This window comes from Stegostoma tigrinum, chromosome 9 (assembly GCF_030684315.1).
Source record: "Stegostoma tigrinum isolate sSteTig4 chromosome 9, sSteTig4.hap1, whole genome shotgun sequence".
NCBI lineage: Eukaryota > Metazoa > Chordata > Chondrichthyes > Orectolobiformes > Stegostomatidae > Stegostoma > Stegostoma tigrinum.
Genome location: NC_081362.1, coordinates 20,584,379 through 20,600,680, shown reverse-complemented (window position 1 = coordinate 20,600,680; position 16,302 = coordinate 20,584,379). Strand labels below are relative to the sequence as shown.

Sequence of the window (16,302 nt, the reverse complement as noted above, 5' to 3'; positions counted from 1 at the left end):
GGGAGCTGTTCCAGTCTCCTGACCAAAATATGTTCCTCAAACACTGTCAGTAAACAGATTATTAGATCATTATCACATTGGGATCATACTGACCACTATATTATAATGACTATACTTGGAGAGTTGTTTGATAACACAAAGCTTGAGTACTACTGAAAGAGAGACATGTTGTTGAAGCTGTTCATATTGCGTTTAAGACAGACACAAGAATACTTAATAGCAAGCAGAATAACAATATATCCTGCATGTGAAAAGAGTGAAGATAGGGACTCTGACTGAGTGTGAAGTATTGCCATGGACAATGCACCAGGGAACAGCTATTCCATCTACTTAAATTCAGAGTCAAGTAGATTCTGATTAGTTAAGAGGTTGCCATGCGAACTGTAATCCCTCACACTTTTGGTGAATTTACAAGATGCAAGGCCTTATCTACTTTCTTTCTGTTAACTGAGGACAGGGCTCTACACCACAATATATACAGTTCCCAATAAGGTGAACCGCATTGCGAATCCGATTTATAATCTTACAATAGCTATCAGTGCAGTTCTTAGCACCCTAGGGATTCTTCAGTAAATGCTGTCCAATCACATACTCACACTGATTGCTGCATATTAAGGGCAGAATCCCGTTGTATAGGGGTCTTGTCAGCCAGCTGTAGAGGCAGGGAGACACCTACACTGCAGTTTCCAGGGGTCCCCCACTGAATCAAATGTGATATAGGATTGTTAAGTGAACTAAGATCTCAGGGAGGTGGGGGGGGTGTGCAAATACATCATGCCCAGTTAATGCTGCCAACTAATCATTTTCGTAAGGAATCACTGCACTTTTAAAAAGCAAGTTGAAGTCATTTTACACTGTTGCCTTGTCCAAGTCATGGGGAAGGGCTGTTTGTAGAAGCACTAGGTGGTGCATTTTAAGTGAGATTTAGCCAGCAACTGGTTACTAATTAGTTTATGAAATTGTGAAGAATTGTGGATGACAATAGCCAATCAGCCTGACAACTACCTGACTGGCTCATGGGTAGCTGAGCAGCTCCTGGGTGTGAACAATACTGGCAGAAGTCTATGGACCTCTTTAAAGGGAGGTGGAGTGTATCTTTCCGCAGTTTAAAGAAAACCACTTTATTTTTTCCCATCAGTTGCCACAAGGTGTTGTTTTTAATGAAGAACTAAGAGACTTTGCAGTTAACGTACTAACTCCTGCAAAGACGTGAAAAGTTCTAGAGAGAAATTGAAAAGCAACGAGTCCTGACCAGCAAAAAGATAATCTCAATGAAACCCTGTGGACTAAGGGCCTTTAAATAGCTTTCCCAGTTTTTTCCCTCCACCTATAACACTAACGTTTTTTAATCTGTCTATACATGTGCATTGGAGTAGAATTTTAAGTGGTAAAGTCATATGTTGACATAGTTCAAATCCACACATTTGTAACAAAAATGTGGAAATCTGGTCAATATTTTCTGTTAACCCAGTCTAACAGACAGACAAATTGGGGAATTGTGTGTACTTTAAGTATTCCAGGAATAGCACTGCTTTATTTACAGCGCACTACCTCAGTGAGGTGTAACAATATACACACTAAGGTCTCTGTGATCCTCTGTAATTCCTTGGGTGCATTCATTTCTTTCTACACACACTCACATTCATCATACATAGTCCTCCAAAAATGCATCATCTCGCACATTAGCGAAGTAAGTTTCATTTGCCACTGTTAGCCCACCTGACAGACCCGTTGATGTCAATCTGTGGTCAAAGGTTTTCATCTTTGCTATTTACCACATCACCAATTTTTGTATCAGCTATTAACTCAATCAAAAATGCTACATTCATGTAGAGATCAATAATGTACACAACAAGCAGCAAGAGAGTCAGCTGCTGGACACAAGCTTCTCAGTCACAAAAACAGCCACCAAACATCACCCTCTGCTTCCTGCCATTAAGACAGTTTTGGATCCTATTTGACAAACTGCCCTGGTCCCCACGGGCTGTTAGCTTCTTAACGAGCCTGCCATTCAAAACATTATCTAAAGCATGGAACAAAGACAAAGTTGCTGGAAAAGCTCAGCAGGTCTGGCAGCATCTGTGAAGGGAAAAACAGAGTTAACGTTTCAGGTCTGGTGACCCTTCCTCAGAACCGGACCCGAAACGTTAACTCTGTTTTTCCCTCCACAGATGCTGCCAGACCTGTTGAACATTCTCAGCAACTTTGTTTTCGTTCCTGATTTACAACATCTGTAGCTCTTTCAGTTTTTATTACCCAGAGCAGTGCTGAAGTCCATGCAGGCTACATCAGCTGCACTACCCTCATGTACACATGTTGTCACCTCTTCAAAAATATTAAATCAAATTTGATATCTACCATCTCTTCTTGATAAATCCATGATGAAAACATTCACTAATTTTGTCCCTCAGAAATGTTTCCACTAGTTTCCTGACACCTGAGGTTAGACCCATTGGACTGTAATTTCATGGTTTGTCCCTCCTTGAATAATTAAGCCACATTAGGTGCTCTCCACATTAGGTGGAGAGGATTTGAAAATTAATTAATTGCTTCCCACACCAGCCTGGGATACATCCCAATTGGCTCTGAGGATGTATCCGCTTTTAAGCCTGGTAAAACCATTTATGCCTCCATCCTCTCAACGCTAATATGTTCAAGTATACCCCAGTCCCGTTCTTGATTTCTATACTTAGACTGTCCTCCTCTATAGTGAATATGGGAATACAAATGCAAAGTGTTCAACTGAAACCTCACCTGTGTTTTCTGGTTCCACACAGATTGTCAAATTGGTCTGTCTTGTGCCTACTGGTTCCTTGGCTATCCTCTTACCCCTAGTACACTTTGGACTTTACTTTAATCAGACAGTATTTTTCATTTCACTCCTCCCTTAAAGTTGACAATATGCCTTGGCTGTGTATGATCTCCAGGTGCTGGGTGACCTCTGCCAATTTGCCTAAGAGGCCCACAGTTCCATATGTGCGCCTGAATGGTGAAAAACAAAGTGATAGGAAATAACGCACTGAAGCCCAAACTCATTCTCAACCCACACTTCATTTAACTCCATCATGTGCCTCTGTTCCAAATGTCACATGACATACTAGAAAAACTCCACCTCATGTCGCAACATTCTTGCAAATTCCTCCCACGGAATGAATCATCAATCTATATACACTTTTAGTTTAGTTTTTAAACAATTCACTAGCACAATTTTACAAATCACTCTAGTTAAAAAGGCAGGGGACTATAAAGCAATTCACTGATTATGCCAAGTCTTTCCTTTTAAGATCAACGGCAATGGCGAAGCAGTAAACTTTGAAGAGGAGCTCTTTGCTAATGGCAATCAAAAACCACTCCGTATGCTCATCTCATAACCCTATATCTTCCTTTGTTTGATTAACTTTTCCCATAAAAGATGTTTCATAGCTTCAATACCCCTGTGCTGAAGTAATCTATATTCTAATAATCCTCCGCACAAAAATTATTCCTAACTTCTCCCCTCATTCTTTAGACAATAATTTTAAATTGATCACACTTGCCACCCCAATCAAAACAAAGAGTCTATGTGGCCCACAAATTTACTTCAGAAAATTTAAAAACATTTGATTAAATCCTGCTTTCGTCTTCTCTGCTTCAACAAAAATGGCCTCAGTTGCATAATGTTTACCAGGGAGAGACAACCATATTTAGGAGGTAATCTTATGTGATGTAGAAGCAACAAAATTGAGAAAAAAAATGGAATATATGCTGAACAAATAAATGCTTAGTAAATAGAAGGAACAGACAAACACCATTGAGTTTCAGCAGTTACGCCTCTCCAGTTTCATTTAATTAGTACATATTCAGTATTTCTACTTGTCATTAATAAGATAGAAACAGGAGTAGACCATTTAATCTTGCCAACTATTCAATAAGATTTTAGCTACTCCATCACCTAACTCCATGAACATGCATCTTTTGGTATCTTTGGCTTACAGAAATCTATCAAACTCGGACTGAAAATGAACAAGTGATGGGGCATCAATCGCCATTTGCAAAAGGGAATTCCAAACTTTTACCATCCTATTTCCTAACTTCACACGTGTCCAGAAACTTCCAAGATTTGGTCCCCATTTCTAAGGAAAGATATGACTTCATTGGAGGTGATTCAGCGAAACTTCACAAGTATGTTTATGAAGGGTTGTCTTAAGAGCGAAAGCCAACAGATCAGGAGTTCAAAGGAATGAGAGGTGATGATCTCATTGAGACATGTAGGATTCTTAAGGGCTTGACAAGGTAAATGCAGAGAGGATGCTTCCCCTCATGGGACAGTATAGGACCAGATGGCATAATCTCAGAATAAAAGAGTGACAATTTAAGATTGAGATAAGGAAGAATTTCTCTCAGAGGGTTGAGATCTATGGAACTCCTTGCCACAGAGAGCTATGGGGTAGAGTCGTATATTTAAGACTGAAACAGATAGATGCTTGATCAGTCGGGGAATCAAGGGTTATAGAGTCATAGACTCATACAGCATGGAAACAGGCCCTTCAGTCCAACTCGTCTATGCCGAGATATCCCAATCTGACCTAGTCCTGTTTGCCAGCATTTGGCCCATACCATTCTAAACTCTTCCTATTCATGTACTCATCCAGATGCCTTTTCAACATTGTAAGTATATCCACCTCCAGCACTTCCTCTGGCAGCTCATTCCACACACGTATCACCTCTGCACAAAAATGTTACCCTCTCAGGTCACTTTTAAATCTTTCCCCTTTCAGCTTAAACATATGTCCTCTAGTTTTGGGCCTCTCCCACCCTAGGAGAAAGACCTTGGCAATTCACCCTATCAATGGCCCTCATGGTTTTCTACAGGTCATCCCTCAGTACCTGACAATCCAGGAAAAAAGCTCTAGTCTATTCAGCCTCTACTTATAATTCAAACCCTCCAGCCCCAGCAACATCCTTGTGAATCTTTCCTTAACCCTTTCAAGTTTCACAATATCCTTCCTGTAGAATGGCAACCAGAATTATATGCAGTAGTCCAAAAGTGGCCTCACCATTGTCTTGTACAGCCACAACATGAATTCTTGTTATCTCATTTTTAAAGACCTCCCAGTTCCCAACCATCTCTACACCTGCGATTGGCTTCCCACAATCAATTCTTGAACATTCTTGGCTAACACTGTCAAAATTGGCCCAACTCCAATTTGGAACGTTAACTTATTGATCAGTTCTATCCTTTTCCATAACTATTTTAATATTGACAGAATTATGATCATTTACCCAAGTGCTCTCCTACTGACACATCAGTCACTTACCCTGCTTTAATCGGCCAACAGAAGGTCAAGTTTTGCTCCTTCTCTAGTGGTAATCCACATATTGAATAATAAAGTCTTCTTGTACACACGTAAATTTCTCCCTATTCATGCCCTTAACACTATGACAGTCTCAGTCTGTGTTTGGAAAGTTAAAATCCCCTACTATTACAACTGTGGTATTCTTACAGATATCCGAGCTCTCCTTACACACATGCTTCTCAATTTCCTGCTCACTGTTAGGGATTTCTAACTCAATCTCAACAAGGTGACCAACCCTTTCTTATTTCTCAGTTCCACTTGACTTCTCTGGCTGATCTCCCAGGAATATCCTCTGTTATTATGGCCAAAATGTTATCCCTAACCAAAATGCCATTTCCCCTCCCCTCTATCTTTCCTATAACATTTATACGCCGGAACATTAAGCTGTCCATCCTGTCTATCACTGAGCCACATCTCAGTAATGGCTATGATATTCCAGTCCCATGATCCCAACCATGCCCTGAGTTCATTTGCCTTACTTGTCACGTGTCTTGTATTGAAGTAAATGCAGTTTAGTTTATCAGTCTTACCTCATTCTCCAACAAGCTCTTGTCTGCCTTGACCAGTAAATTTGCTCCCCTTATCCACTGTACCAGCATCAGCCTTTTCTCACTATCGCTTTAGTTCCCACTGCTTCTCCCCAGCCTCTCACTAGTTTAAAGGTTCCCCAGTCACACTAGCAAATCTCCCCTCAGGGATATTGGTCCCCTTCCAATTCAGGTAGAACATGTCCTTCTTATATAGCTTATTTCTACCAATGATAAGATTCCAGTGGTCCAAAAATATGAATCCTTGACCCCTGCATCAGCTTGTCAGCCATGCAATCATCTGCTCAATCCTCCTATTCCTATTCTCACTAGCAGGTGGCACCAGTACTACCCTCAAGGGACTACTTTTTAAAACTTTCTGCCCAGTTTCCTATATTGTCTCTGCAGAACCTCATCCCTTTTCTTACCTATGTCCTTCACAACGACCTCCTGCTGGTCACTCTCCCCTTTCAGAATATTCTGCACTCTCTTTGAGACATCTTTGACCCTGACACCAGGAGAGGCAACAAAACATTCTGAAATCTCACTGTTGGCTCCAGAAAAGTCTGTCTGTGCCTCAGAACAGACAGTCCCTTATTACAATCAACTGCTTGGAACTGGACATACTCCTCATTACGGCAGAGATAGACATGGTACCAAAAACCTGGCTGTCAGTCATATATTCCCCTGAGATGCCATCCTTCCCGACAGGAGTAGGCAGGGCCAAATAGCCTACTCCTGTTCCTATTTCTTATGGTCTTAAATCAACCCTTAAACTCCAGTGAATACAGTTTGTGTATCGTTCATTATCATTTAATTCTTGAAGTCCAGCCATCATTCTGGTAAATCTACACTGCACTCACTCCACAGCCAACATGTCATTCTACAGACTAGATGGCCAGAAGTGCACACAGTAAGCCTAGTGTGGTTTAACCATGGTTTTGTATGGCTGAAGTATGACTTTTACTTTCTTGTATTCTACTCCTCTAGTTATGAAGGTCAGCTTTGCATTAGTCTTCTTAATTATTTCAAAACCTGTTCAGGCAGATACCTGGACCCTACTCCTCCCACCTATCAACATGCCCTCAAAAGTACATTTGGCCGACACAGCTCCTAGATTTCCACCATTTAAAAAAATACTCTATTCTATCCTCTTATTTAGTCCAAAATGTTCACGCCCTTATGTTCACCTGTATGGAAATACATTTGCCATAGATTTACTCATCCAATCAAATGATCAAAGACTAATCAAAGATTTTTCTCTATTCATTCGTGGAAAAGGGGCATCGCTGGCAGTTTGCTACTCGTCCTCAACTGCATTCAATAAGGTAGAAGTGAGGCGCCCTCTTCAACTGCTACAGTCCACGTGCTGCAGATACACTCAAAGTCCTGCTATGGAGGATCTTCCTGGATTTTATGCTTCTGGAAAGACTGCCTATAACACTGGACATCTTTGAGTCATTGGCAAATGTGGATATACAGCTTTCAATCTCGTCATCTTAACACTGAATAGACCCAAGAACAGATTGTTTCAAGCCACCATTTTGTGTGCTGTTAAATAAACTACCTGCCCATTCACCTACTGCTCATCCAAATCCTAACCAGGTTAATAATCATGCCTTCAATTTCATGAACTTCGATTTTAATGAACAAACAGTCTGTTATGGGGGACTTTTATCAAATGATTTTCCAGAGGTTCACAAATAACATCTACAGATAATCCCTATCCAGTATTTCAGGTGCCCCTTCAAAACCTCAATTAGGTTCATTGTGCACAATCTACTCTCTGTAAAAATCATCTGTAATCCACTGAAAGTTGTCAAAGTGCCCAGAAAACCTTGTGCAGTAGATTATGCCGGTGGAATTATACAGAGTTGACTCCTCACAATGCCACCCAGAAAGAATGTTAACAGCAAGGTGAAAAGACAGAGAACAAGTTGTGTCACCTACCAGAAGTGGTGGGGGTGGGGCAGCGAGGATTGTGAAGAAATGGGTTTTAAAGGCCATGCAAGTAAGATGGGAGGGGTGCTCTATCTAAAGTGCACCTGATGAGCAAAGACAGCAAACTGTTCCTTCCTGCTGTTTTAAAAACTTTCAAAAAATACAGGCTCTTGAGGCACAGTGGTAGTGTCACTCCCTCTAAGCCAGGAGACCTAGGATCGAGTCCAAGCTGCTCCAAAGAAAATATATACCCACTCCCACCTACCTACCCAAGCTAACCATATTATGGTGTCAGCAGGGAAATAGTGGGATCAATTTATCTTTTTTTCAAATTCAGTTGGCCCTTAATTATTTACTTACAGATGTTGGGTGGTGGGCTCCAATTTCAACATATCCCAAGAGTACCATAGGAGTGAGTTCAGGAGTTGGTGGGATGATGGTGAGCTACATGCCTGCCCTATTTTACTTGTTCCTCCCATACATCCCCACCCTACCCCAACCCCAAATCCAAAATGAAAATACAACTTGGCTAGAGCCACTTAATATCTAGCCCCTTATCCTTAATTAAGTACTCCACTAATTCCCTTACAGTAGATATTAGACTAACTGGTTTGTAATTCCCTGGTTTCTTCTGTCTATTTTCTTAAACAGCACGGTAACAGGCTCAATTTTCCAATCTAAATAAATTGTTCCCATATCTACGGAACTCCAAAAGATCAGGGCACTTAAAATTTCTCATCTTTTTTCTTTAAAACACTGGGGCCAAACCTCCTAGTACTTGAGATTTATCAGTCTTTTGTCTCAATATTTACCTCACTATTATCATTTTGCTTAGATTAATTATGGAAAATATTCAATATTTCTTAACACAAGTACCAAAATATAAACAAAATAACCTGCATATTCTTACCAGTTGGAATTGATGTCTTATCAACAGGCAGGTAGTTCTCTGCTTCTATAGAAACCTCATGGTCATAGATATTAGGAAATCCCTAAATGGAAAAAGGAAAAGTTGAGAATTCTAATATTAGAATATATTCCTCAAGAAAGAAAGTATTATAGTTCATGCTCAAAACATTCCATGATCTCAGAGATAATGGGAACTGCAGATGCTGGAGAATCCAAGACAACAAAATGTGAGGCTGGATGAACACAGCAGGCCAAGCAGCATCCCAGGAGCACAAAAGCTGACGTTTCGGGCCTAGACCCTTCATCAGAGCTCTGATGAAGGGTCTAGGCCCGAAACGTCAGCTTTTGTGCTCCTGGGATGCTGCTTGGCCTGCTGTGTTCATCCAGCCTCACATTCCATGATCTCATCCCACTTTCTCGATGATTAGAACTCACTATTCCTCATTTCTGGCCCTTTGTATAGCTGACTTCCTTCTCCCCGCCTTCAGTCATTAGCAAAGTTCTAAATGTTCTGACACAGATTGTTGTAAGGTGGATTTTTACGAGGTGTTTCCATTAAAATGCATGAAGATCCAATGTGGAAAGCTGTCACCAATCCCTATAATACTTCAATGCTAAACTCTGAAAATTCCTCCCTAAACCTCACCACCCTCTACCACTCTTGTCCTGTTTGGTCACCATTCCTAATGTAATTTTCAATACTGTGATGTTTTTTCTGATTTCACTTCTGTGGGGCATCCTGATATTTTTTATTACATTAAGAGCTGCTACATAAATGCAAGTTATTGTTCTGCTGCATTAAAGGCTTTATAGAAATGGAAAATTACAGTTCTCTCTGCAAATGAAATTATTTACAATTTACCTGGCGTATTTGGAATAGAAATGCAAAACGTTGTGTCAAATGCAGGAATTAATAAAACTAGTATTTCTAGTTAAATGTCACATATGGATATTGTTCAAGGTTTCAGTCTCTGATTCGACTGGATCACATGTGGGACATACCAATTGGATGTCACGGTTTATTCCAGCTGGGGGAAAAGAATAATAAGGAGGAATGGTCAAGTCCATACGCATCCTGAGCATCGTTTTGGCTCAGGATTAGCAACAGTTTGTGAACAGACCATGCAACAACTGAACAGGGAAGTCAGGTTAGGCAAAGAAGAGTTAACAATATTGGAAAGAACAAATGGACACTCAAATCAGTAAAATATCCACAGGGCAGAGGAACAGAATCATAAAAGTGTGTATTTCTGCAGCAGAATAACTTGTCCTTGTCTGACAAATCCTTGTCAGAGAGCGCAAGAAATTTCCCCTTGAACACTGATTAGAATATTATCATCTGCTTAATTTGATTTGATTTATTATTGTCACATGTACCTTAGCACAGTAAAAATTCTGTTTTGCATGCAGTACAGGCAGATCATATCATATGAAGATCATAGGGTAATTGAACAGGACCAGGAACACAAAGTTACAGCTGCAAAGAAGGTGCAGAAAAGCAAGATCCACATTTAGATTTGAAATTTGAGAAGTCCATTCAGAAGTCTAATAACAGCAGGGAAGAAGCTGTTTTTGAACATGTTGGTACGTGTATTTAAGCTTTTGTATCTTCTGCCTGATGGAAGAGGTTGGAAGAATTATAACTTGGGTGGGGAGGGGTGTCTAGCTTTTGTACTGGGCAACAAATGAACCTGGGATGTGTTCCCAGCAAGTGACTGATTTATTCTTTTAGCCATGCTAGATTGCCCACAGTGATCAGGGATGTGTAGGTTAGGTGGATTAGCCAGAGGAAATGCAGTAAGATGGGGATAGGGTTGGGGGGGGCTAAGTAAAGGGTGGGATTCTCTTTGGAGAGTAAGTATAGACTTTTGGGACTGAGTGGTCTGTTTCCATACTGTAGGGATTCTACTCTAGTCTGAACAATACAGTAAACCTTTTATTAATCGGTACCTATGGGACCAGAAGCGTGCTGGTTGGTCAAGAGCTCCACATAACGAATGTTAAAAACACACACTACATAATAGAAACATTTTGTAGGATGTATACACATCGCTGTTATACTTTACTTACAACATAAATCACTTCAATTATAGTGCAACTTTGCCTCAAAATAAAAAAAACTTTCCAGTGCAGGGCTTGCATACTTGCACTCTCAGCTATTGCTGTAACTCAGTAAACTTACAGTATTTGAGTTACACGATTTTTGCCAATTTTTTGGGTTCATAAGGGTACTGGTTAAAACAAAGTTTTCTGCAACGCTTCTTTTAAAACAAAAAATCAGCTGCAAAAAGGTTGATTTGTTAGGTATTAGCAGTGGCTCAGATGGAGGCATTTATGCTTCTGATCTTGATCATTCCAGAGGCTTGAACACAAATATTAGTCTAACAATCCAAAACATTACTGAAGGAGTGCTGTACAGCCAGAGCTGCCAAATTTTGAATGAGATGCTAACAAGAGCCCCACATAACCTCAGCTACATCTAAAATATATTTTAAATAAAAGCTTTTCTTTTCTGCCTTTAGTAACAAGCAATTTTTCCAACAGAGAAAATCAATTATAGCTTTCTAGAGTTGCAGGTCATGCTTCCAGCTTAGAGGTCTCTGTCCCTCCTTGGGTGATTTCATGGTATTTATTGTACCATTCCCGTAAACAGCAATAATTTTTAAAAGAATTACCACAAAGGTCAACAGAAAGTAGTGGACAAAACTATATTTTAAAAACATTGCTACAACAAATCAGACAAAGCCGAAAATGTTTCAAACATTACTCAATGGGTGCAAGGTATTTGAAACAAAAAGTCATTTTTATAATCATTAGTACAACAAAGTAATGAGTCAAATAGTTGCAAACTCTTGCATTATTATTGCTTAAAATGTTGCGCACAATCTTACTGTCTTTCCAAAATTAACCTCAGTTTTAAAGTATTTCTCATTTTCCACCAAATAATTTTAGTCATCGTATAACAATGACGAACAGCTGTATTCCAATCAAAGTCCCAGGACACAGTTTACAATGCCAAGGCATAGGAACCATCTCTCACTCCTGCCATGCCAGTCCTGATGGCACAGAATCTGCAGTGACTCCCTTCTCTGGCCTCTTTATATGGTCAGAGGGGTCTGGCATAATTGAAACAGCAGCAATGATCTTGTCTAATCCACAATCCCTTGCTCTCCCTGCCCCTAAATTTGCCCTTCTCAACTGTATAACTCACACTATCATAGGTCTCTACGAATATAGCAAAGACAAAAAAAACGTTAGAATCTGTTCAAAAACTAATCGGATACAAAATTTGCCCATTTGGAGAAAACATTAGTTTGCTTCATCTCAGGTGAATTCTCAAGTTGTTTAGGACTGTGAAACAGAAACAGGTTAAAAGCCAACACTTTAGAATATCCTTCTATTTCTTCTGATCTGTTCATCTTCATGGGAACCTCAGCTCACATGAAAACCAATTAATCCTCTTTCAGAATACACCCCAGTCCACTTTGGTCTTTAAAGGGTTATTGTACAAAATTGAAATCTTGTTGAAAAAAAGACATTTCATCAAGCTTCTCATGTTTTTTCATCAGAACAGTTTACATGTTAATACCAATATACAGGTAAAACAACATGCAAAACCTGCATGTGAAAGGGTCCTGCTGGGTTAGCTAGTGAACCATGATTGGTAGTGATGTTCCCATGCGGAATTCACCATTTAATTGATGACCAACAGGGGGCTTTATTTAAATTTTAAATGACATGTTGACGCTGATTGGTCAAGGTATTTAAGTGACAGTCACCTATTATGTTGATTTGAAACAGATGTAGATGCAATATGCACACTTTTTTTCTGCCTGTGAAGAATACAGAATACAGTGCATTAACATACGTAGCTTTTTAAGTACATGTAAGTGTGTCATACTGTGACTCCAAGTGACATTTCTAGTATCAGCATAATTCTTAGCACCCTCAGGGTTATTTAGTAAACCTTGACCAATCACAGAATCATAGCTAATATTGGACCCTGTGTTTACAGCTTTGCATGTGCAGGCTGCTTGGATGAGATTGATGACAGACGAAGAAAGATTCTAAACAAAAACTAAAAGAACTGCGGATGCTGCAGTGCTGAGGAAGGGTCACCGGACACGAAATGTTAACTCTGATTTTTCTCTTCACAGATGCTGCCAGACCTGCTCAACTTTTCCAGCTACTTCTGGTTTTTGTTTTGAAGAAAGACTCTGTTTGGTGTGACCACTGACTTTTGAACTTGTAACCTAAACGCCTTGTATCACAGTGACAATTAAGTCACACACTCTATTACTCATGCGCTTGACAGACGGAAGATGGTTTTGATTTGACGGCAGCTTCCTGCTAGTGGTGAACACCACTCACACAGTTACTGCATCATGACAGCATGAAGCAGCATGCTTAAACTTCAAAACCACAAACACAGTGTTCCTCACATCCTATCTTGTCTGTGACCAGTTCTGCAAATTTATGACTGAACAAGTAACGGGTGAACTACTACAACCAGTTCTGAATAAGTTTTTACTCACGTGGTAAAGGATTTCTTTATTTATGGAGACTCCATACAGGACATGCATAACAATAGCATTGTTGTGTTGTCCCCTCTGCTCGTTTGACAGAACTAGCTTTTTCACCTACATTTAAATATGAAAATAGGATGCATCATAGCCACTCTGTTCAGATAATTTCTTGCTGTTATGTCTTTTATTACTAAAAAAACCTACCTTAGATTACCCTGAAAGGGTAAGAAATCTCAGACCTTTGAACAACAGGTGAAGATAGCAACTAGGTGACGCTGTTTTAGAACAACTGGTAATTCTATAGTTGGACAGCACTTGCTAGATAAGCCAGAGTGTCTTAAGGATTGCAGTGACAACCAACTTCAGATTGTCAACCAGGCTCACAGTGAGACCTACAAGCACATTCTGGAAACTACATACACTAAAACCCAGGGCTCTGTTCTTGTAGAAAGAACAGATCCATACATTGACACTGTTACAAATCAACAAAACAGGAGACAGCCACTTTCTGGTTCATTCCTCGGGGAACTGCCTTGACCAGAGTCAACATGCCTAGTTCAAAATCTAAACAAAGCCTGGTAAGTAACTAGCAGTCAATATCTAACTGGTACATTCTCCATGGCAACACATCTACAATTGTCCACTTGCAGACCAATCACTCTTTTTTCTCATACATGTTGTTTTCCTTGACTTTAGCATTATCCTGGTGGCTGAAAGGTTAAAAGGTTCAACAAGATGTCTTTTTTTAAACCAATCTCAGGTTCAATGCTACAGGCTTTTCCCAATGAATCTAGGTTCACCTGTGGACATTGATGAGATTCCTCTGGAGATCCGATGGACACAGCATTCCCAACACACACAGATGCCACACTCTTTTGGCTGAACAACCTGGTTTAGGAGCCAGACAGAGGGTGCTCACCTCTCAAGGGGTCATCCCAGATACTCTGATGTTACACCAGCCCTGGTTAATTTGTTCCTCTAGCACACATCATTCTAAAAATAATGATTCGTGGAAAATGGATATTACTAGCAAGAAACTGTTTATCGCTCATTTCTAGTTGACCTGAAAAGACATTGTTAAGTCTTCTTCTTGAACTGTGCTCCTTGAAATGAGGATGATTACAGAGCCGATAGAGCTCCTCACCTCCCTAACCCCTTCCCCACCAGCCCAAACCTCTTCCAGTCTTCACAGACCATCCTAATAGCCCTCAGCTGTGGTCTCCTGTCACTGCTTTTCTTGTAGTTGTCAATCCAGCTGGTTGCTGAATCAGATAGCAAGAACTGCCAATGCTGGAGTAGGAGATAGCACAGTGTGGAGCTGGAGGAACACAGCAGGCCAGTCAGCTTCAGAGGAGCAGGAGAGCTGATGTTTTGGGTCTGGACCTTAAACACCAATTTTCCTGCTCCTCTGATACTGCCTGGGTTGCTGAATAAGAAATGCTTTTAAATTCTGACAGGGTCTCCATGATTCCAAGATTTCTAGAGTCCCATAACCCCAATCCCTCATCCTATCTCCACAAAGACGAGGGCCTGAAATTTAGATAAATCCAAAAGCACAGAAAATATACAGCAAAGGAAATTCAAAGGCTAATGGACAAAAAGTTTGACTTATCAGGACCATCTTGGACTCCTACTTTCATTCCAGCCACCTCAATATTAAATTCCAACAGATCAAGCCTATGCAGTGTGCTATTAAAGAAAATTGATCTTACGTGTCCAGCTAGATTGAAATAGGAATGGTTAGTCAGGTTTACTGGGGTAGTCTTGGTTGTTTGTGCCTTGTAGTTAATAGCCAGTACTGCTCCATCGAGACTGTATGTCACCCAGACTTTCAGCTCTCCAGGATACCCTTCTTCACCATCAGCACTTGTCATCGAAAGCCTCACTCCATTTGATAATATTTCAGATGTCCACAGCATCTATAAGAAAAATAATTTAAACAAAATTTTAAAAATGCATTCAATTGAAATGACTAATCAATAACTAGTCCAAAGATGTACAGGTTAGGTGGATTGGCCATGGGAGATTCAGCGTTATGGGAATAGAGTAAGAGGGTGGTTCTGGGTGGAAAGCTCTTTGGAGGATCGATGTCGACACGATGAGCCAAATGGCCTGCTTTCACACTGTAGGAATTAAATGATTCCATGATCTAGTAACAATGGCCAGGAAAGGCCGAAAAGGACAGTTATGAGGCCAGGCAAAATGATCAATATTCCGTTACAATTTGGTTTGAAATCAGCACATTTTGTTGTAGACAAAGCTTGAAACCTTTTCCAGAAGTTGGCTAATGTGGTGCCATTATTTAAGAAAGGATCTAAACAAAAGCCAAGGAGCTACAGACAAGTAAGCCTGATGTAGATGGTGGTAAGTTGTTGGAGGGGATTCTGAGAGACAGGATTTTCATGTACTTGGAAAGGAAAGGACTGACTAGGGAGGTTAACATGGCTTTCTGCATGGGAAATCATGTCTCACTAACTTGATTGAGTTTTTTTGAAGAGGTGACAAAAAAGATCGTATGGACTTCAGTAAGGCATCCAACAAGGTTCTCTATGGCAGACTGGTTAGCCAGGGTCGATCATGTGGAATCCAGGAGGAGCTAGTCAATTGGATAAAAAAAAATTGGCTTGAAAGTAGGAGACAGACGGTGGTGGTGAAGGGTTGTTTCTTGGATTGGAGATCTGCGACCAGTGGTGTAGTGCAGGATCGGTGCTGGCTCCAATGCTTTTCGTCATCTATATAAATGATTTGGATGTGAATGTAGGGAGGTATGGTTAGTAAGTTTCCTAATGACACCAAAATAGGTGGTGTAGTGGACGGTGAAGCAGGTGATGCCAGAGTACAATGGGACCTTGATCAGACAGGCCAATGGGTCGAGGAGTGGCAGATGGAGTTTTATTTAGATAAACATGAGGTATTGCATTTTGGTAAGGCAAACTAGGGCGAGACTTATACAGTTAATGGTAGGGCACTAGGGTATGTTGCCGAACAAAAAGGCCTTGGGGAGCAGGAGCATGGTACCTTGAAAGTGGAGTCGCAGGCAAAAAGGATAGTGAAGAAAAGATT

General features: G+C 40.4%; 1 protein-coding gene across 4 annotated transcripts in view; it reads right to left on the bottom strand.

The window, feature by feature from the left end:
* galm (galactose mutarotase) overlaps window positions 1-16,302 on the bottom strand; it is a 65,110-nt gene that overhangs the window by 7,446 nt on the left and 41,362 nt on the right. For 3 of the 4 annotated variants that reach the window (XR_007248106.2, XM_048536048.2, XM_048536047.2), the window contains exons 3-5: window positions 14,952-15,158; window positions 13,249-13,353; window positions 8,715-8,796 (exon numbers count right to left, since the gene is read on the bottom strand). Coding sequence is in view for 3 of the 4 variants with exons in the window: in XM_048536048.2 (XP_048392005.1) it covers window positions 8,715-8,796; window positions 13,249-13,353; window positions 14,952-15,158 (394 nt within the window). In the remaining variant the exon portion in view is untranslated. The remainder of the gene's footprint in view (window positions 1-8,714; window positions 8,797-13,248; window positions 13,354-14,951; window positions 15,159-16,302) is intronic. The other variant, XM_048536050.2, reaches the window with a different exon arrangement.